Raw genomic sequence first — 22509 nt, forward strand, 5'->3', positions numbered from 1 at the left:
CTCACGCTGGTACACCACATTTACCTATGAATTATAGCCTATATGAATTAACTAACTATTTTCAGAAATGTATTAAAATCATTTAATCATTCATTAGCATTTCTAGAAATTCTTTTACACAATCTTTCAGTTCTGGTTCTTTCGCAAAGTTTAAACCGTTTAACACAATACTGTCTACAATGCTATACTGTTCGATACTTCAGAAGAGTGTTCAAAGAGTTCTGTAATGCCTTGACTCTACATTCTGTCTGTTATTTTTAAATTCTTGATCCTACATGATTAATAGTAACAATGAATCGAAGATGAATAATGATTAGTATCAGAGCTTCCCACGATTTTAATCCAATGCAGCCAATTATTCTTATATTTGGTATTGACGAATATGGATTTGTTCGCAGTGTAGGATATTACGAACAATTCTAAGATATTCTAGTCAAAATTTACAGAAACATAATGTTTCTTCGGAAGAATGTAAATTACAACGCATAGCAGAATATGCTACAACGCTAAACCTCATTGAAGGTTGAGTATGAATTATATTTACGAGTACTTCTAAATTTATTTTAAATAGACAGATAACCGAAAGTGGACTATATTAGTATTAATGGCATGCTTTTTCTTTTCAAGATACCAGTTTTGTTTAGAGTATCTAAGTTCAATAGTAGTCATGTCAAAACGTAAGTATGGCAAATCAATTTTTCACGGATGATATGCGATCCTTTCTAGTATGCCTTCTCGTTACAGCTCCCTTGATGCAGATTAGTTTACACAATGTGAGTTTTTGATTAGTCCGTCGGTGAAACCATTGTCTGGTGTCGGTTGCGCTCAACGTCGTATCATCTGTTTTGGCAGCGATTCCGCATAACCGGCAGCGCCACGTCGGGATGAGATAGGGCAATTGCGCAGAACCGATAGCGTCGCAAGCAGAGTTATGCAAAGAGTTGCGCAAAACTCCATGACAAGAGAGCGACTCCCGGAAATTAATGCCAGAAACGCGGGGACGCCGAACCGCACAGTTCCTTTCTTTCACGGTACTTCACTTGCGACATTGGACAAATAGACTTCCGTACTTAGTTTGCCGGATCGTTATGATTTACACCGAAGCAAATAACAAAAGAGCTTGTTTGCTTTGTTGATGTTCTGGACCTCACAGGCTCGGCAAAGTCCGAAACGGCAGATGAAAGTGAGTAAGGGAACAACGCGTGTTAGATAAAGATCGTAAGATTGACGGCGACCATAACGTTCACTAACGGTCCATACCAAGCCTTTCACCGATTTCTGCCGGAGGGCTTGTTATGAAACCTCTTTGAGAGATATTTATCAAAGTTATTTGTCATCCACACACTTTCAACGTCTCCATCAACAGCGACTTCAAGGTTAGCCGTCTAGGATGTAAGAGGATGTCTTTGCTGGTGTCATTTATTTTCTGAGATAAACTATTGAATTACAGCTAAAATAGTAATAAATGGAACTTTGAAATGAAAGTTTCAAATTTTCCTCATGAAAATAGTTGCTAAAGGTCGTGTTCTTAACGCCATCTTAAGAACATAAATGATCTGAGTCTTGTGAATCTGATTTGTGATCACAGCAATTTAATGTGGGATCCTCTGGAAGATTAAGACTGAATTTTGATCTTGACAGTAAAAGTAAACAAATGAACAGCACTAAACAAAAGGTACAACAGTATTATATTATTCATTTTCCAAGAAAAAACAACTTAAAATAATGTCACGCAGTATTGGTTTATCGTCTTCATCATGAAGCAAACAGGATTTTCCTGACATTAACTATCGATCGTTTAGTGTTACAAAAAATCAGTAACACTGCGTTTCGAAATCTTCAATAACTAACCTAACACATAACTACAACCTAGGTTAAAATAAACTAATCATACCAGAGCGTTGTGACACGCATAGCATACGCTCTGGTATGATTTCTTTATTTATTCTAAACTGCAGTTATGTGTTACAGTTATTCACCTGAGGAGGAGATTGGATAACAGATCCCGAAACGTATTGTACTAATCACTGAATTGAATATTGTGTTTCCTTCACAATTCTTCAATCGTCAAAAACAAACTTCAACATCATGTTGTCAATGAAGACGAAATCCTGCACACAAGAGGATAGGCACACTCAGCCTGTTTCCCAACCCAGATACGACAATGATTCCCACGCGTGCTTGCAGAGTTGTGCGATGTGGTGTTTATGTTTTATTGTGCACGAGTCATTATGCAACCTCGGCTCCTGACTCGTGGAGTGTCATCAGCGTCTTGATTAATACAAGTCTCACTGCTGAAGGCCTTAGCCGATCCTGGGTCCACAATCCAAAATCATCATGTGGATTCTAACGAGGTTTATAAGAACTGCACTATTACTGCCTAGTGATCGTGTGGTTTATGTATTGTTTGCACAAACGTGACTAATTACGCGCATACGTAAAGTGGACCATAAAAATGTTCCGAGAAACTTCTGTGAATTTGGAGACGAGATTTATAAATTCTACCTCGTAAACTTATATTGCTATAATCAGTGTATTGTCATACTAATAAATTAGTGCTATAATTTAGATGGTATGAATATTACACTATTACATTGATGATAGTTAAACAGACGCAGTTAAACCTCTTTCAGGACAATTATATACAAGACAAGTAAAAAATAGATTACAAGAGTCAGAACGTATGAGTGTATAACATAGAACCAGTTTATGACCAGCCTCCTCTTTTTCTCTCTCAAGATGACAGATTCAAGTGACGCACTAGACAAAGAAGAGCATAAATCGGACTCCAGGAATTCCTCCAGTGCAGAGCAACACCGGTCTTGGAATGAGGAAGGGTGGTTCTTGTAGGCGGAAGACGGTGGACTGATACACTGACACCGGTGACCAGAACGCAACTGGATCGCCTTGAACGATAGTTATTATAATCCCGATAAATACCTTAGGGGAGCAAAGGTTAAGGATACCAACGCAACTGACATTCCCGCGTGTTCTACTTCTGCCGCAGATTCAATATCGGCAGCCTTGAGATGTCGCCAAGGCCTCCACACAAAGACCACAACTAATTTTGATTGGATTTCGGCTAATTCCCTTCAGCTTTGTCAGCCAATGCCTCTGGCAACACGTCAATGCAGGGAGATGAGACTCATCATAATGGAGAGCGCAGTCTCCTCAGATGGGCTTTGTGTTTGATGTCGCCGGCTGGTCAACTCAGGGCATCACCCTCGGACCAATGATCTTTCTTCAATAGGCTATAAACCTGATTACTTCAAATGTTTATTTTAAAGAGTATATCCGCGTCAAATCGGCTCACTGATGTTTTAGGCCCCTTACAACACATTTAGGTACAATGATGGACCATTATTCTCCAGGGACATCAACAATTTGACGCTCTTCCGCAGAGGCGGACAAGATTTGTGAGTATCGGTTAGTAAATAGCTCGTCAAACCAAGGTTTCAAGATGCGGCATCATGGGCAATTTGCTCTGTGGACTTCCTGAAGGCGCTGACAGACAGAAAAGAACTAGCATGTCACATAATTACAGTGCAACGTAAACAACTCCATGTTTTGGTTTTTTTGGAAATTCCCATGTGGAAAGTGAGCTACTGCAGGTTCCTTCATAATGAGCGTCAAATGTGTATACATATTTTTCTTCCACGACATACCTGACTAATTTTACAAAACTGCCCATGTTTAGTTGGATTTTCTTTCTCAAAAACCTACTTTAACTATAAATTTATTTTCAGAAATATCATAGATCCAGGAAACCTTTCAGGAAACCTACTATGTCACGCAATAAATAAATGCACTAGATATAGAACAACTTGGCTATATTTGAGTATCCTTCCCAATCAAGTGATCACGTCTGAGGAATGAAACAAATCGCTTTAATATAACCTAATTGTCCCGGAACCTTCTTTGATCTATCAAGGTTTGATTAGTTTTAGTATTGAGAGTAGTCATAATAATATTTTGCCCATACTTTAGTACGATTGGACAGAACTGTGGGCGAACGGGCGAGGCGAGGTGAGAGGCCAAGGCCACGACCAAATGTCAAGATCTGTGTTACCACAATTACATGGCGAAACCGAAGCTCTTACACAAACAGCCATTAGCGAACTGTGATCGGCTTGGACGGACAAAACCGACACTTCTTTCTAATGGTTTAAGTGCTTTTTGGACATCAAGTACTCCAGTTTGGACATATCTATAAAGTGGTTTTCCCACTCGGTATTAGTGTCTCCCAGATTGAATATCTTTTTAGACAAATCAATCAAGCATTTCTTACTACCCAGTAGTATACTACTATACCATGAACAATTACTTCAATTCAATGCTGGGTACCCATTGCGATCAAAAAAAGATTTGATCTTTTAAAAATAAGGACAATAAAGAAAGTAGAGCTATTACAAGCTGCTCAGTAGGTTATGATAGATCGAGGAAGGCTTCTTTTGGCACGGAAGACTCCCTTGAAAAGGTCACTGGAGACGAGAGAAACACCTCGTAAAATGTAATTACTTCATCTTCTCTTGTGCAACGGGGGTGGGGCGAGTGCCCTTCCCATGACAGAGGATTGCTGTTATTACATCTTCATTCAATCAACTTTTTACTACAGTTCCAGTGGCGTTGTTCTAAAACGGTTAAACTCAAACAGTACCACTACCATCTACATTTTACATTTACATGTCATCTTCAACGTTCCTCAATGCCATAGAACTTGCATAATTTATTACAAGGTAAACAAGAGTATTCATGCTGGATGTTATGAAACCGCGATAAAACGCACTGTATGACGGACTGATTCAGTATGTGAACATACAATGCATCTATACCTTTTCTATTTTTATATTCTTTTTATAACGAAATTTATTTTTTTTTTTTTTAGAATTTCACCATTTGTAAATACAATGATTCACTCCATTAAAACCATACTTACTGTAAATCCCGTAAACCACATTTTGTAACCAATGTTTCAATGGTGTGATAGTTTACAGCTGAATACGTATATATCTAAATTAACATTACAAAATTGTAATATTATATCAACTGTTTATTGATATAACTAAACAAAAACATTTGTTGATAATATTGTAAAACCACGTTAAAAGTTAACAAATATAGAATTCTTAATTTTTAAAATTATTTAGTCTCGGCCATTTTTACATAGTTGTTAGTCGTTGCTAACGTTACAGCTTATAAGGTACAATATGCAATTTTAAATACATTTTCTAGTAAATATTAATTACCCTTGAACTTTTTAGTATTTCGTTTTGCTGTACCTTCCTGGAAGAGCATTAAAGAGTTATTACTACTAATAAAAGCATGATATTTTGTCAATCAGTTACTGATATCTAAGTATTACAACATTCACCTTTGTCAAATTAATTCACGGATAGCGATGAATTAAGGTCATCCGAGCCGGATTTCTAATATTCTTTCACCTTGAAAGTCGAGTCACTCTGTGGATTACTGATCTGCAATTCATGACGAGTGTCAAGTGGCGCTTCCTGTGCTCAGATAACACCTCTTCTAGCTAAGGTCAGGCCACCGCGATACAAACCTCCCTTGATAAATCGCCAAAGAAGTATCCACGTGGAGAAATCCCTTTGGAGGGGGAACATTCAGTAAATACCTCAAACTGAATGACCTTCACCGTCGTGCAGTGGTAAAGCTGCGGCTCTCTAACTGAGAGGTCATGGGTTCGATTCTCGGGGAGGTCAATAACAATTTACAACTGGCTTTATCACTGTTTTCCTTTAAATAAGGTTCAGTACAACTATATGGCATAGGTATAGAAGAACCCTGTTCATAAAAAGCGAGCTGTAATGTTGTTGATCACTTTCTTCAAGCTTCGCTCCGCACAGGGCAAACTGCAAGACTCAATAATGCTACAAAAGTGAAATTGCACCTTCATTACATTTTACTGCACTGTAATAGTCTGTGGGTTCCCAAGGTCGGCGGCATGAATGAAACCTGTCCCTTGTAATTATCTCTAGCTACATTCCTGTTATGACAAGAACTTCTGTGATGCGTCAATGTATTGGGTAATATAATACTCTATGAGTTGAGCACAGGTAACGGATGTGTGTTGCTACGTACTAAAATTGTCGACGTGTAAGAAACATTTTTTGAGGATTTTTTAGTCCAGTATTGGGTATTATGGATACTAATTCCATTTCTTATTTCTGTTGAGGAGCTTAAATGAATTAACGTTCAGTGAGGGTGGACCCGCCTTGGCGCGGATATGAGAGCTACGTATCTGTCTGTTGATCTTAAGTATCGGGAGCAAGGTCTGGCCTCGCCCGCTCCAATCACCTCGGCCGGGCCTTGCGTGCTGGGCTTTACCGTTCAGTCTAAGATACTACCTCGAAACTAAAGAATACAAAATGTATCCCTTATATAATACTGCTAAAACATTTTATGTGTACTGTACGCAGGTTTCGTAAATATACTTTTGTACGCTATTGGGGATAATAAATCTCCTAGGGAGGTGGGAGGAAGGAATTCTTTTCCCAAGCATAAGGAGTTAGTGGATTACTTTAAAACTCTCACACCACCAATCTGCGAATCACCCGTCAATTTTACTGTCGTAACTTATTTTAGTACCCATACAGGTGAACACCCATTCATTTATATACGTACCACAGAAAATTTCATGAAAATTTAAATAATATGATGCTTTATTTGCTGCTTTACCTATGTAAATTAATACAGCAATTTGGTAATCAAGGCAAAATACAAATTCTTTAATATAAAAATGTGCAATTTCTGCAGTATATGAGAGTGTTATAGTTTCAGAGACATTCTTATATTTTCAGAGACAACCAACAAATATCTATCATCAGTCACTAATTTTTTAGCTCTCCCTACTCTAAGCTAACGTTTTTTTAGTACGAACTTGTTGAAAACGCATATACGGTTAGTATTACCTTTGTATTTATTTATTTTTCATGAAACCGTCTTTACGTTATGGTTCTAAACGTGTAATCGATGTCCAAGTTCAAAAAACTATGTAAAATTCTGTCTACTTCCTTATTTTAGATTGTAAAGAAACCTTTTAGATCAATTCCCTGACGACCTCAGTCTGAATGTGTTATCATAAAACATAAAGGACATAGAATATTGTTAATCAAGTATTACTTTTCAAGGTAGAAAACATGGTGACTAAAGTTTAATGAATCCTTAAAGACAAATATTGCCAGAAGAGACCGTTTCACTGATACAACAACAATGAACAAACAAGCCTCTGCAGGCGGTCTCATGACTACAAACAGACAGTGCGAGAACGTCAATAAGAAGAAACAGTAAGCAAACATGTGAAGAACATCTTTACAAACAGTTTGCACGGAGCTTCTAAGTTTGGACTCACTAAACTGCAAAATTTCATCCACCAGTTAGTTCTCATTAATTATATATGCATATAAAATATTCAATGTAATAACTTACATGTATTGTAGTGGTTATAAGGTAATATAGTTATTTCTAAAGTGAATTGTATTCAGTTTGCATCAATGTATAGAATTGTTGTCATCATCACACTTAATTACTAATGAGGTATTTTCAAATGATGAATTGTAAATACTATAACCGAATCTATTATTTAATGAGGTATTTTCAAATGATGAATTGTAAATACTATAACCGAATCTATCATCAGAGTACAATGCGAAGTTTAGGACCAAACACGACATGTATTTAATTTGAGAAATTAGGATATCATAAAACTGTGACACATAACAATTTTTATAATAAAAAATTACTGTATTCTTATTGTGTTTTCATTTGTAACCTGTGCATTTTTAACGACGTAGCTTTATCTTGTCTTGGTAAAGAATAATGTGATGCAAAGCACGTCCCACGCCGCACCAACTTACGTGTTAACTTACGCCTGCAAGTTTGGCAATTTCCCAAGGCACGAAAGATAAACAGATCAATCAAACCGGCTTTGCATGATCTCCCGAGACAAGATTTCATGTGGGCTTGAATTATTTCTTTTTACTCTCACATACTGACAATGTCTTCCACACCTTATCAGTTACAACATTCAAGAAATTCTTTAATCACAAGTTGTAAATAAAGGGTAAAGAAAGAAAGTACTGAATACCACTCCTTAAGTATGAAAGGATGTTTTATAAGCCTGGATTGTATATTAGACATTATTAGACAGAATATTCAAGATGATGTTCGAAAGATAAATTGGTATTTTTAGGATACACTAAATATTAACCAAAGAAGGGTACTGCATATATCTGGATTGAAGTCGATAACACCTTATTAGTTAGACTATTCAAGAGAACACATCTGAAATATTCACTGGATACTAACTAATAAAATGATATTTTATAAAGACGATAAGACCCTATCAGTTTGGATATTTAAGATAGTGTTCTGGAACGATCGAGTGGTATGTGATTGATAAACTAAACATTAATCAATGAAAGGATATTGCACAGATTGAAGATGATAAGGCCTTATAAGTTAGAATATTCAAAACGACGCACTTAAAAGATCAGGTGGTATTTGATGGATACACTAAATATCAACGAATGGAAGGATATTGCATAGATCTAGATTGAAGATGATAAGGTCTTATCAGTTTGAATATTCAAGATGACGCACTTGAAAGATCGAGTGGTATTTGATAGATACACTGAATATCAACGAATGAAAGGATATTGCATATATCTAGATTGAAGATGATAAGGCCTTATCAGTTTGAATATTCAAGATGATTTAATCGAGTGGTAATTGATGGATACACTGAATATCAAAGAATGAAAAAATATTGCATAGATCTTGATTGAAGACGATAAGGACTTATCCGTTAGTATATTCAAAACGGCGCACTTGACAAGATCGAGTAATATTTGATGGATACACTGAATATCAAAGAATGAAAATATATTGCATAGATCTTGATTGAAGACGATAAGGACTTATAGTTTGAATATTGAAGATGACGCACTTGAAAGATCGAGTGGTATTTGATAGATACACTGAATATCAACGAATGAAAGGATTGATGGATACACTGAATATCAACGAACGAAAGAGATATTGTTATCAGATTGAAGAATTCAAGATGATTTGAATATTCAAGATGACTTGTATTTGATGGATACACTGAATATCAACGAATGAAAAAATATTGTATAGGTCTAGATTGAAGACGATAAGAACTTATTAGTTTGAATATTGAAGATGACGTACTTGAAAGATCGAGTGTTATTTGATGGATACACTGAATATCAACGAATGAAAAATATTGTATAGATCTAGATTGAAGATGATAAGGCCTTATCAGTTTGAATATTCAAGATGACTCACATGAAAGATCGAGTGGTATTTGATGGATACACTGAATATCAACCAACGAATGAATATTTCTTAGGTTTGTAGTTAAAGCCGATAATAATGCCTTCTCCAAATATATGCAACAATGGCTGGAACAGCACGAACAGATGAAAAGCTTGTGCAAGACAATGACCCGCTAGCTCGCGTGAGAGCTGGGGAGAGATAAGAGGCGGCCCCGTCAAGACGGTCAAGGACCTGCCACAGTTCTGTGGTACAGATGTTGTCAGCTGAGATGTAGTTTTAGTTTGTGTCCCAACTAACAATTTCTCGGTATACTGGAGCCGTACGACTCATGTCTTGGGTGTTTGCACAGTCTGTAATGTGTTGTGTGACATTTACCTGACTAGGATAATTTTCTCTTTGAATGTAATGTAAATACAGTTACAGAAGATTTTCAATAAAACTAATTTTAAGATATTTAGGACTAGAGTAAATAATAAATGATTTGATAACTGTGTAAAATAACAGGATTCATCATCGTTAAATATTACAAGAATAAAACACAAGGTTTCAAGGATTGGAATCTACCTCTTCTCCAGTTTCCAAAATAACTTATGGAAAAGTGATACGTATGAAAAGGTGATGTAATTCCCAACGTCACATTTACATCACTTTATACCATAAGGCAAAATATGTTAAATATAACATATTTTACGTAGTCTCGTAAAATATGTTATATTTCAATATGTTCAGCTTTCAATATTTATGTAAGGTTATTTCAGATGAAAATAAATTGTATAATGCATTTATTATTAGTTACAGTTATTAGTATTTAGACTTGCATGATTGAGTATTTTGTATATTTGATAACTAGCGTAAAATTTAATAATTTATAGTATAATGCTACAATGTAATTGGATATCTTGTCTGTAATGTACCATACAAATAAATAAATAAAGGTAGTCGTACTGCAAAATAAGTTCATATATGAACCTGAGATTGATAGCTATGTGAGGAATCACAATCAATAAGAGTTCAAAATGTAATCTTACTGCACAAAACACGCTGAAGGAAGGGATTGGTTTCAATTCACGAAACGTAGTGTTTTATTCTTGAAACATTAAATGATTGCAAAAGTTCGAAATCCTGTTACACTTTCAATCAACTATTGTCAATAATAAATCTCAAAATGTCCATTAAAATCAGTAAAAAAAGTATTATGCAACCAATTAGAGTCTTCTTTGCTTTTTTCGTGGTCAGTACTCCAGGAGTGATTTTTTAATTTAATTAAATTTTGTTGCCTTAGACCATTTTAAGGTATTCGATTTTGTCATAATTTTGTCTTCATTTAATTATGAAGTTCTCTAGATTGTAAGTACTAGAGTTCCTTTATTGTTTTAGCACTGTTTACGGCACCATACGCACTCCGCTACAGCATGACAGTCAAGTGGTAGTTAAAGTCCTTTATAAATGGCATACCGGTCATTCCTGAGGTAAGTGATGGTAGGTGGAAGGTTTTCCCTTGAGTTGAAGGTACTGTACGTACCTAGGCCTGCCGATGGATTGCAGCATTAAGGTTGGTCCTAAACGAAAACTGTTTTCATTGAGCGTCTGTGAAGAAACGTAAATATCCATTCAGTATGTCACAGCACTCGGTTAAGTAGTCTCTATGTTTACAGATTCTACTAGTAAAAGAGAACCTTTTGAAGAAATTTGGTCTGCAGTAATGGTTGTTCCAGTTGTAGAATGGTGCCCTGCAATAGGAGACCATCTTTTTCTATGCATTAAACGAATCGTGAGAAAAAAATACGCTTATTCGTTTTCTGTTTTTTAATTTTTTAATATTATCCATTATCATGAAACATAGTGGTATGGCTGTCGTAGTATCGGGTTGTTTTCATAAAATTCTTTCAAACGTGTCTTTCTTAGTGATTCAGTCTGTTTGTTGTATAGTATGTTTATCTCTTAGTATTTTTATAAATTACTTCTTTCACAATTGTTTCAGAGATGTCTTTCTTAGAGATTATGTCTGTTTTTACGGTATGTTTTATTTGTTAGGATTTATCTAAGTTTTTCATTATTTAAGACTATTTTTCACAATTGTTAATGTTCTATTAAACGATGAGAAAACATGGAATATGGATCACGATGTTAGGCTGAAGCAATTTATATTTTAAATAAACATGTTCATGTTTTTATTGAAAATTAATTATTATGAGCTTGTACGTAATTAAATACTCACAAGAAGTAACTTCCATACAAAACCTGATTTCCTTACAAAGCAGAACTTCGTAGACCATACCCAAACACACTTTATGGACGAATTTATTTTTCTAATAGGTTTAAATGGACCGATTAAGTTGAGAATATGTTATCGAACTTTACAACTAAAGGGAAGTAGATATAAAAAGTACTTGGATTTTCCACTTCTTGAGGTTTGAGATGATAAGTCCAATATGGTCTGAGCAAACTAGTCCGTTAGTAAGGTTTTTAGTAGAAATAAGAGCCCAGTTCACTTATCCATTCAGATCTCGTATCTCTTACTCGACGACGTCCCAGATCCTGCAGCTGAGGCCATGGTCCGCCGTTGCCAAATGTCCGGCCCCGAGAGACCCAACAGCAGCCAGCGTTCTCACAGCACAATGTACAATATAGACTTCTCAGGCATCAATTAATAAGGCATTGCTGTATCATAACTGCTGCATTGCGTGAGTGCATATTGCTCAACTGTCAACCTTTGTTAGTGATTGTGGCCCGCTTAGAGTAAGTGGTTAATGCTGAGTCTCACTGGACAATCAGAGGAAAAGAACTTTCTCAAGGAAGATATAAAAACTGTTATTAATGTTATTCAAATCTATGGTTGTTATAGCTGGCTGGAGATATCAAGGCTTAAATGTGCGTGAGAAAGCACAGTTTAATGCAATATGGAATATTTCGTCTTACTGAAAGAGTATAAAAATTTTGATGAGAAGATGACTCCAGAAAAATAGTTAAAATAAAAATGTACAACCAACCATCTTAAAATTCGTGATAAGAAGTTATTATGCCAAATACTACAATAGGTATGGCGTTTTGTTCTGGATACTAAAAATAATTATTAAGATCAAAATTGGGACGGTAACAACTTAAAACATTGTTAGTTAATTAAAAAATCCGAAGAGTGCTTCTTAAAAATTTGTACAGTTCTAAACAAAAATACGTCATTTATTAGTATCTGATTTTATTTAAGACTCATTTTTTAAGCTGTTGTAAAAACTGAATGTTCTATTTTATATTCAACTTTAAAAACTAAAAAAATTCAGGGGCCATAATACTGTAGGCTGAAATTAATTTCTCTTTTACTGTTTTACTGTACATCAAGCCCTTTAAAGTGAGTGTCGCAAATGTGCCTTATAAACTATAAAATATAGCTCTCCTCCACATTTGAGAAAATATAATTTAAAGAAATGCGCCTTTCCTAAATCAAACTGTACGTTTTCCGTAGACAATTCATATACCAAAGGCAATTTTAAATTTGCTAGAGTATTTTAAGTAATTTTAGGGCATATAAAAGCTACACTATATCAATAGCTTCCCACTTTTCACAAAGAAAATTTCTACGTGATAATCTTTTCATGTAATATTTTACAAATTAATTTATTCAACGTGCAGTTCGCACAAGGATGTCTGCACAACTGAAAAATAGCAAGGACTTAATCAGAAGGTTAATCAAACTCAGCAATTATTCCAACGGTCAGAGATCATATAGGAAACTGACCCTGAGAAAACAGTATTATACAACCAGCATAAGTATACAGCATATAATCTAATGCCGTTTCCACCTTCACCTGGGCAACCTTGACATTCCTTACCGACAGCAGCAATATCGTAGCACTCCGACTCTACCAAGGTCTACAGTATCTTCATCAGGGCACAACTGTGGGCTCACTTCTGTTTTAGACCAGTGTTTAGAAATTTCTCTCACATTGACGCCAAATAATGTCCTTGTAGCGTTCAAAATCCATCAAGATTCGAGTTTCTCTGTAGAACACGAAGCGATGATGACTTGCCAGTTGCTGCATTAGAGTTTCAATTCTACAAGATGCTTCAACGACTGTATGATCAAGCTTTTAAGATTGAATCTCTGGGTTCCAGACCATAGTATGCCGTGTTTGTTAACGACAACACGATCATCAGTACGATAATTTAATTTTTTTATTGTAAATTAATTCACGACGATATTTGAATTTAGAATGAATTATTCCTATACAGTGAGATACAGTAGAGTAGTAATGTGTGTTGTAAGATTATTTTTTCCTACAGGATAACTGCTTAATACGATTGCTATACAAGTTTGTGTTAGTAAGCCCTATCACTCAAATTAATAGGGTTTTGTAGCTTATTTCTATATAGACATTTCTATGGTGGTCCATGTTCCTCAAAAGGCTTTGGTTGTACGTTAACGAAACTAGCTGTCTGCATATCTCGAGATTTAATGGAGCCTTCAACACATCACTTGATGTGGTTTACTCAACACATGTTGACTACGTCAACATTAAATCCTGTAGGTTCTGATAATGAAGCCAAGCCAAAAATAATCTATAAAATACTGATTGAGTTTATAAGCAAATGTAATGTTTTTAGATCTCAGTTACAACAATAAATATAAATAACAATGATCATATCAAATAACCAATCTAAGTACAACCCCTATCGAAGTACCCAGAAACCTAACTGTATAAACTTAGGTTTCCTAAAACTGAACTAATCTGCTGTGGTTAATTTTTAAAACTACAACAGTTTCCTAACCAACGCTTTGCCTCCAGAAAATTGTAGAGCTAAAAGTGAACGGAAGTCGTGACCAAAAGTGAGCCTGAAATTAGAAAGTATAATCACACTGCGCCAGAAGATCTGTGAAGGTGAATAGTGTGATTTCGGTAGGAAGTGGCTAGGTAATCGATTTTGAAAGGAGAATGAAAGTTTCAGTTTTAAAAACTGCTATCATAAAAAGTGACTAAAATTTTAAAAGGCTTAGTTCGATTTTGATCCAAATTTTGCAATTTTAAACTGATCCAGATAAATTTCAGAGAATTTATTTAGAAATAACTCCCTTATTGTGACAATAAGAGAACATATCCACTAATACAAGTTTCAAATACAAAGTTGATTTCGAGGAACGTAGTTGTGAACGTATCCATCAATTTTCTTCTTATCGACGTTAACATTCTCTTTCCTTGAAGATAATAGCAACAAAACGATGTCTCGACAAAGACGCAATCAGATCTCCATCAGCGGCGTCAGCACGGCCCAGATACGGCGGGCAGTTGCGACACTAAACGAGTGACCTCTGGCCTGTTATCTCAAGGTCAAGGCCGCCAGTCACGGCCACGCACCGCTATCTGGTGACCATCGTGCCGCTACAGTAACTGCTCTGTTGACGCATGCGCACTAATGTCTGCGATTAAGCCTGCGCGAACCGGTGCTGAAACTGAACGAAATGTCTTTGTCTCAAAAACCTGTTCTTTTACCGCCAATTAAAGTTCTGAACAACTATGCGGAAATACATTTACTATGGATTAATAACCGGTGCCTGAAACGGAAGAGGAAAGTGTTGCTTTTAAGATTGAGTTGTCATTAATCTTCTAATTTAATTTCCTCCGTCTTCTTGTAATAGCGCAATCCAAATCTGTAATTGCTGGTGAAATGCTGTGAAATAAGAATAAACTCTAAAAGTACATTAGGTTGTATAATACATTTTAATTTTTAGACATCAACCCGTTATAGAATTATTGTAACATTATGAATATATGAAATATTTATAAACAAATAGGTTAGGACCAGTAACCTAATATTTTTTATAATAATTTAAATATTTTTCTATTATATTTATGGATCCCACTTACATCCCTTAACACGTTAGCCTCAAGGAGTTTTAGCATTCCCTTCAACATACTATGGCTAAGGTAATAGTGTGAATGTTGAGTTTAGCTTCCTTTCACCTTCCGCTTAGAGTCCGAAATTAGACACTGTCACAGACTCCTGGAATCTGGAGACCACATCCATTCTTTTTAAACGTCACGTCGGTGATTTTTGGACTTTTTCGGATTCCAGGAGTCAAGTATGTGATAATGTAAGATTTCTAACATTCTAACTCAACATTCACATTGAATCAACCCGCTTCCTAACATAGCTACGTTATGTGTAAGGACCTTCAAAGAAAGTTCAGAAAGTTAACCAGATCACTCCGAAAAAATTAATTTTCATAGCTAAGAAAACACGTGACAGACTCTATAACGTTACTTAAACTATGATTATATAACTGAGTGTAACGTTGTAACTGAGGAAGAACATTATATATATATATATATATATATATATATATATATATATATATATATATAAACAAACAAAGCGAAGAAAGTAAGACAATGCGATGTGATGAGATGAGAATGAGCAGAGCAAGAATGCTCAGTGAGGCTAACCGCGCTAGTGAGAGTGATATTATGTTACAGATCCACCCGACAGTTGGTCCCACTGCTTTCTACTATCAGCTGGTCGGCTCGTCGCGCAAGTTTCTCCTCAACACTTTCTCGCTGCACTCTTGCCAACTTTGATACTTGCTTTGTCAGCAGAATGTTAAGCATGTAATAAAATGAAGTGATTTTGGGGTTCCCGCCCGTTCTTGGCTGGATTAAAGGTGACTTTCTACTTTGACCATTTGCTCTTTACAATAACGTTTGTATACCAAAATAAAATATAATTTCAGTACCTTACTTTGATGGTAAATACTAACGCGCATATTTTTCAAGGCTTATTGGATACCTACTAATAACGTAGCTATGGTGGGAAGGGTTGATTTAAAATGAATGCTTGGTTAGTTCTAGTTCACCTTCCTCTTAGCTCAGCGTCTTGAATTCTGTGAGGGCATTAGATCCAAGACGCTGCACTAAGAGGAAGGTGAACTGGAGGTAAACCCCTCATTAATGGACACAAATGATGTAAGAACAAGTAGGGTTGTAATTTAGACATAAATCACAATTATTGGGGGCCTATTATTGTTAATTCCTTTATTTAGAACGCTATAGTAATGAACCACTCACTGAGTTTAAGGCTGAACATAACTTTATGAAACAGACATTTGATAATAAGTAGTTTCGAATGACTTCCGTAATTTATTTTTTCTTATCATGATAATAGTCATCTATGATTAAAAACAAAACCGCAGAAACGTATAAAGTTAAAAAGTAAAATCGAAAAATTATTTTGGAAAATTATTTAATGATACTGGCTTATGGCCTAGACGCATTTAAAAGTAATCAATCAAAGGTGCTCTTTCACAATCCAACAAATCACTGAACTTTTATGGCCACCGCTTGAAAATCTCACATTCGACCACATACTTCGAGATTCGCTTCTATCATTAAAAACTCAAAGCCGGCACATCATTACACGGCTGCGATTATCTTATGATCTTAGCGCCGTATTTCTGTCGATTGCCCAACGTGTAATGAGTTCGGCACGAGGCTCATGTTGGTGACGGGCACCGGTTCAAATCGCCATACAAGGAATAAACTTACACCACGAGTCCCCGACCTGGTGTGACCGATACTTCGGCTCGAGGAGGAGTCCATGTGACTAGTCTTCCCTGCCCTCTCCGACAGAATTGTTGGGAAGCACGATACAAAAAACAGGCTGATGTGTATCTACTTCGGAGGGAACTCATGAAGTATCAATAGTATTATGAATTTATTTAGGCTATTGTGTTGTACATAGTAAGTAAAAAATAAAATTATTATTTATTAATCATTTTTTGGAAAATGGCATTATTAAGGATCCGACAGGTCCTTCTCAAAATGGTGTTCCTGTCAGTCCGTTTTAGCGACAGCTCTATAGAAAGGTCCTGGAGCCTTAAAACTTGGTATGTAGGACCCTCTTGGGTTAAAGAAGATCATTATTGATTTTGAGTTAAAAAGATTAAAGGAAAACTGCAACAGTTTGGAAAGCAACTCGGGTCTTTCAATACTGCTTTGTACCGGTTTAGTTTTGTGGATTTTATATATGTTTAAGGTATTTTATTTTATTTACTCGCCATATTATTGTTTATGAGATGCCAGTTTGATTAAGTAAGTGTTCAATAATGGCATATAATAATATGCTAAGCCATGTTTCGAAAATACAAATTGTTGTATTTTCACCAATTCCTGATATAAAAATTGAAATGGTCGAACAAATTTAGGCTTTACGTTTTCAAGTAATTCAATCACAAATATTCTGTGTGTATTTAATCAGGTCTTGAATTTTAAAATTCCAGTGTTTGGCTTCAGGATCCAAATCTCTTTTTTACTCATGTACTTATTTGTTACCTCATCCGTTTGTCTTGCTAAATTTTCCTAACTTTTTATAGCTTCTCAATTACAATTTTCACTAAGGAGGAAATTGATATATTAACATATCCTATGAAATTTTTGAGCCGACTGACAAAATTCCCATGTATGTATAGAATACTAACAGAATGAAGTAACAGTTTTCTATGTCAGCTAAGTATAAATAATAGAGATTACAGATATCTATAGCGATTTAGAACGTAATATGCTGCGCCAAAAAAGTATCAAGACCCGGTTATTTAACATATAACCCAGTTATTTCCCGAAATTGCAGACATAAAGCATGTATAGGGAGAGAAAACTTATCAAACCAACATGTGAATAAACATGGCTGGCGATAGACTTCGCTACTCTTTTAGTGGTATGGAAAGGTTAAAAACTGTTTTTGTGATGATTATAAAATTAGTCTCGCTAGAGTTTTTGCACCGAGTATTGTAAACAATATAATGACTGCCTTTTCCTTGGGTAGGTAATAAAGCACATTTAATCGTCACTTTGAATGTCATGATCGTGACCAAAGGCCCACGTGTTCTAGACGATCTGTAACGATAGGCTGTCCTCATTCAGGGTGATGTGGGCAGAAGATAGGAAATGTCAGCTCCCTTCCACCACCGCATAGGTTGGAGTAACTGTAATAATAGCTGAGGTAGTCTGGTGGCCGAGTTAATACGCCTTATGTAACTCGAACAAGAGAAGAGCGCAATTGTGGAGCACTTCAATGACCTTCACCTTAGCGTAGGGGTAAGGCTGTGGCTCTATAACCGAGAGGTCACGAGTTCGATTCCCGGGGAGATTAATACAAATCTGTAGATAAGATCCTTTCCTCCTAAAACCAGTAATTGTAATTATTTTAAATTTGAATGCCGTAGAAAAAACTCTAAGAAATTAATCAAAACAATTAAAAGTGTTGTGAAAGATTCCAATTAAGATGATAGTGGTCTTTTTATTCGTAGCTAGATACTAAAGAGTATATGTACTGTACAATATGAACTGCAGTAACAACAGGAAAAGCTAATAACCTCTTCGTGGGGTTTGCGATAGTAAATCATTATATTACTCATGCAAAAATACATAAAGATTCACCATTTATTTGTATCTGAAGCAAAAAAGGTGAAGAAGTATGAACATTTTTTCCTAAATGGTTGTAGAATTCTTTTGTGAGAATAATCTCTGTGAGAATTAAACGCAGTGAAGGTACCCAGTGCGCGGATAAGTAGAAGAAAAGGACCTAGGTGAAGACAATAACAAAGAGACCTTGACGGGGGGAAAGTGGAGGCAACAGGGCTGACTAGAAGCAAGGTCGCCGAGGGAGAGGAGAGGTCCTGGTTGGCGGCCCGGCCGGTGAGTGGTCCTGGGTAGGTCCTGCAACAGATTTAGAACAGGGCCTGAACCGTTCCTCGAGACGAACGATATCGTAAAAAGGTCAGATCAGACGTAATGTTCAACCGTTCCCTCTCGGCAGGGAGCCTTGATAAATTTAGATCAGGACCTGCTTCACAACAATGCTACCATCCGGCTGCTACTTATCCGGCTGCTTTGTTTAGTCACAGCTCCGCTTCGAGACAGCAGGATTAAAATGCCAGTTTTGCATAACGATAAAATTAAGCCAACAATGTTTCTAACACCCTTAGATTTTCTGAAATTGTTACAACTAATAAGATGGTTCGCCTACTGAAATATATGAAGCTAAAAATGTATACGTCCATAGCTAAACAAGAAATCTAAAGATAAAGAATAATACACCTTTGTAACACATTTATATATATTTTTTTTTTTATTTTTGTACAATATACATTTCAAATTCTAAGAATTTATCATGAGGCACTTTTGAACCTAGAAATCCCTGATGATGAATTCTTAGAATTTGAAATTTACACTGCAAAAAATAAAAAATGTATCAAAAAGTGTTAAAAAGGTTTATTCTAAATCTGAAGATGTTTTTTTCTTTCAAAAATATTTCAATGGACTCTGATGTTATAGTAGAAAGTAAATCACTTGTAGGGTGTACTTTACATTAGTCATATTGAGTACAAAAAAATTACAATACCAATTTACATCGAATATGTTCAGTGTTGTGATAATTATTGAAAATAATTTTTGTAATCTGGCCTTCAATAGTGTAGTAGAAAGTAGTTTTTTAAAATATTGTACTATTATAAAAATGTTGTCACTTATATAAAATGGACCTTGAAGTATGCTATACAAATAATAAGTAATCTCAACGATGTTTAACTTCTATAATGCTGTAGTAGGGATTTACGTTGTTAAAATAAATCCTGAGAAAGTGTTCCATTTAATTACTAGTTGTGCAGCTACAACCGTAGAAAGCTGGGCTATTTTCTAACAAGTGTTACCAATATTATAGTCTAGTACTCGAGAGCCAATTTGGAGAGTAAAATCGACAGAGGTAGATATTGTTCCTAAGCCGTGTAGTACAATATTGAGAGAGATCAAAATGGAAAGGCATCAAAAAAAGTTAAATTAAACGAAAATTTTCTAAATGATTATATTTTTCTAATTTTAAATTTAAAACTGACCGTCACACACGCAAATAATATTTAAATCATTACCAGACTACTAGATAAAGGGACTTAAAGTCACTACTTTAAGGGTCTGTACTGGTTATTCTGACGTTGAGTTAAATTTATTTACGTGACTGACGATTGATTTTAAATGTTCAAGCGAAGAGAAATTTGATTACTATATATAAACAAAGAATTTTTATTTCATATGTTTAACCCTTTTGATACCCTTCCATTTCGACCACTATCAAAAGTAGTGTGGCTGATGATCGGTTTCTTTTTTGGGTAAATCTGTAGCCCAGCTGACACTTTTAGTACCACACTTCTATTCAACTATTTTACTGCGTGTTTGTTTAATGCCCGTAACACTAGTTTCCAAATATAAACAACTTTCTTGAATAAGTCTTAATGTTATATTATTTGACCGTTTCCAGTAATATTCTAACCGAAATTTAAGATCATAAATTATGAAAAATATCAGATTTAAACTGGAGTTTAGATATTATCGAACTTGCCCAGCTTCCTTTTTCTTCACCAAAATTGGAGCAAAAAAACAAATTTAATACAACTTATGGGGTACATAATTATACAAGATTAAAATCCAGACGTTAAGTTACTGACCTTATAAAGTTTGTCCCTCTGATACCAAACGTCTTCCTCGTCCTCGGGAGGTGTGAATGTGTTGCCAGAGTCCAGGTTCAGGTCGTCCCGGGAGCGAGAGAGTATGCGGCGACGGGACACCATGTCACTGTGTATAGTACTCGGCCCGTAACTGTCAAACATAACCTCAATTAGTGACAGTAATACCAACTTTTGTACAGCAAAACTCGATGTAAAATACTACTGTATGAAGTGTGTGTGTGTAAAGAAAACGAAACACTGACGAATGAATGGGAAACTCGTTTACAAAGCTTAAGATAAGTAAATAGAAACATTTATGAGGGATTAAGAAGTTAAAAATGCATAAGAGTTATCTAAATTTAGTCATCATTTTCTCGTTAGGGGCGTTCTAGCTTCCATACATGACTCAGATGCATAGTAATGTATATTATTAAAGTTATCGTTGGTAATGTTAACGTCTATTTTTCAGAAACGGTTAATATTATTTATTTTATGTAGTTAAATTTAATCTCTCTACAGAACTACAAACAAAAAATTGCTAAAATAACTGTTTGGTTTGTGTATTTTACATAATATTGAAATATTTGTTCAAGAAGATTATTGGTTTGTACGAAAATTTGTGTAGTTGTGAAACATATTATTTTCAGTAAAACTAATAAATGTGTAATTAGTTTATGAAAATTGCAGATGCTTACAATTTGCGCTTACAACAACTGACGATGTTTTAACTATAGACCAACATTTCAGCTTAAAATCTACCAAACATCATGGAAGATTTGTTATTCTATTTTGATATACAGATCCTTAAAGTGGCAAATTATTCGCCTTTATATATGTGTGACTGTGGTATAACTATTACTTATGTGCCTGGTAGTCGGTTTTAAGTACATCTAGCTAAAAAAATATAATTTGAAAGGATTGAAAGTGAAAAGATTACTGTTTCATATTTTTAGGTCCTTCAAGACCACCTCAGATTGACTTCCACGAAACCTAGCGTTTTATACGATACAATAGATTATTTCTTAGAAGAAATTCCTCTTTAGATAGATTTTAAGAGATAATCTAGGTTCTGTGCTGATATAGTTCAAGTTGGCTCCCAGTTTGTAGAATATTACTTTGTACTAATGGACTTGAACAAATTTTACGAATATTAAATAATCAGTATTCCATCCGCATAACATTTGGTTTGTTACAAATCACGATAGATTGACTACAAACCCATCAAAACTCACAGTTCTTTTTACGCTTTAAAATTCACATTTTAGATCTGTTTTTCTCAACAAAGTAGCATATTGGCTCAACGATTATAAAGTAGTTTTTGTTTTGCGGTAATAAGAATACAGTTTGACTTATAAACAACTCCAAAGCTCTATTCAATCTTAGTTAGATCTCAGAGTCAACAAATCATTTACAAGCCATTCAAAAACGTTATATTTGTATATAACGTGACGAATATAAGTTTACAAAATGTGACTTTCAACACAGCTCGTACAAACAAATATATAATATTAACGAGTCAAAAATTTTAATGCTCAAAAATTGTACCTCATCATACACGTATGGCTTCCTAAAGATAGAGATTGCTGCCAGAGTAACCGTTAACTAAATCCTTTCTCACTTAAAAAACCCTCAGTAGCAGACAAACTAGCCAGATACTACCAGCACGCGGTGTACCATAAGGTATTCAGGAACAAATACTGTAGCATCAA

The 22509-nt window shown here is 35.2% G+C and overlaps 1 protein-coding gene across 5 annotated transcripts in view; it reads right to left on the bottom strand.

The window, feature by feature from the left end:
• LOC124362102 overlaps positions 1-22509 on the bottom strand; it is a 265442-nt gene that overhangs the window by 80759 nt on the left and 162174 nt on the right. For 3 of the 5 annotated variants that reach the window (XM_046816283.1, XM_046816285.1, XM_046816282.1), the window contains exon 2: positions 20801-20954. In XM_046816283.1, the coding sequence (XP_046672239.1) occupies positions 20801-20954 (154 nt within the window). The remainder of the gene's footprint in view (positions 1-20800; positions 20955-22509) is intronic. The other 2 variants (XM_046816284.1, XM_046816286.1) reach the window with 1 other exon arrangement.

Source organism: Homalodisca vitripennis, chromosome 5 (genome assembly GCF_021130785.1).
Source record: "Homalodisca vitripennis isolate AUS2020 chromosome 5, UT_GWSS_2.1, whole genome shotgun sequence".
NCBI lineage: Eukaryota > Metazoa > Arthropoda > Insecta > Hemiptera > Cicadellidae > Homalodisca > Homalodisca vitripennis.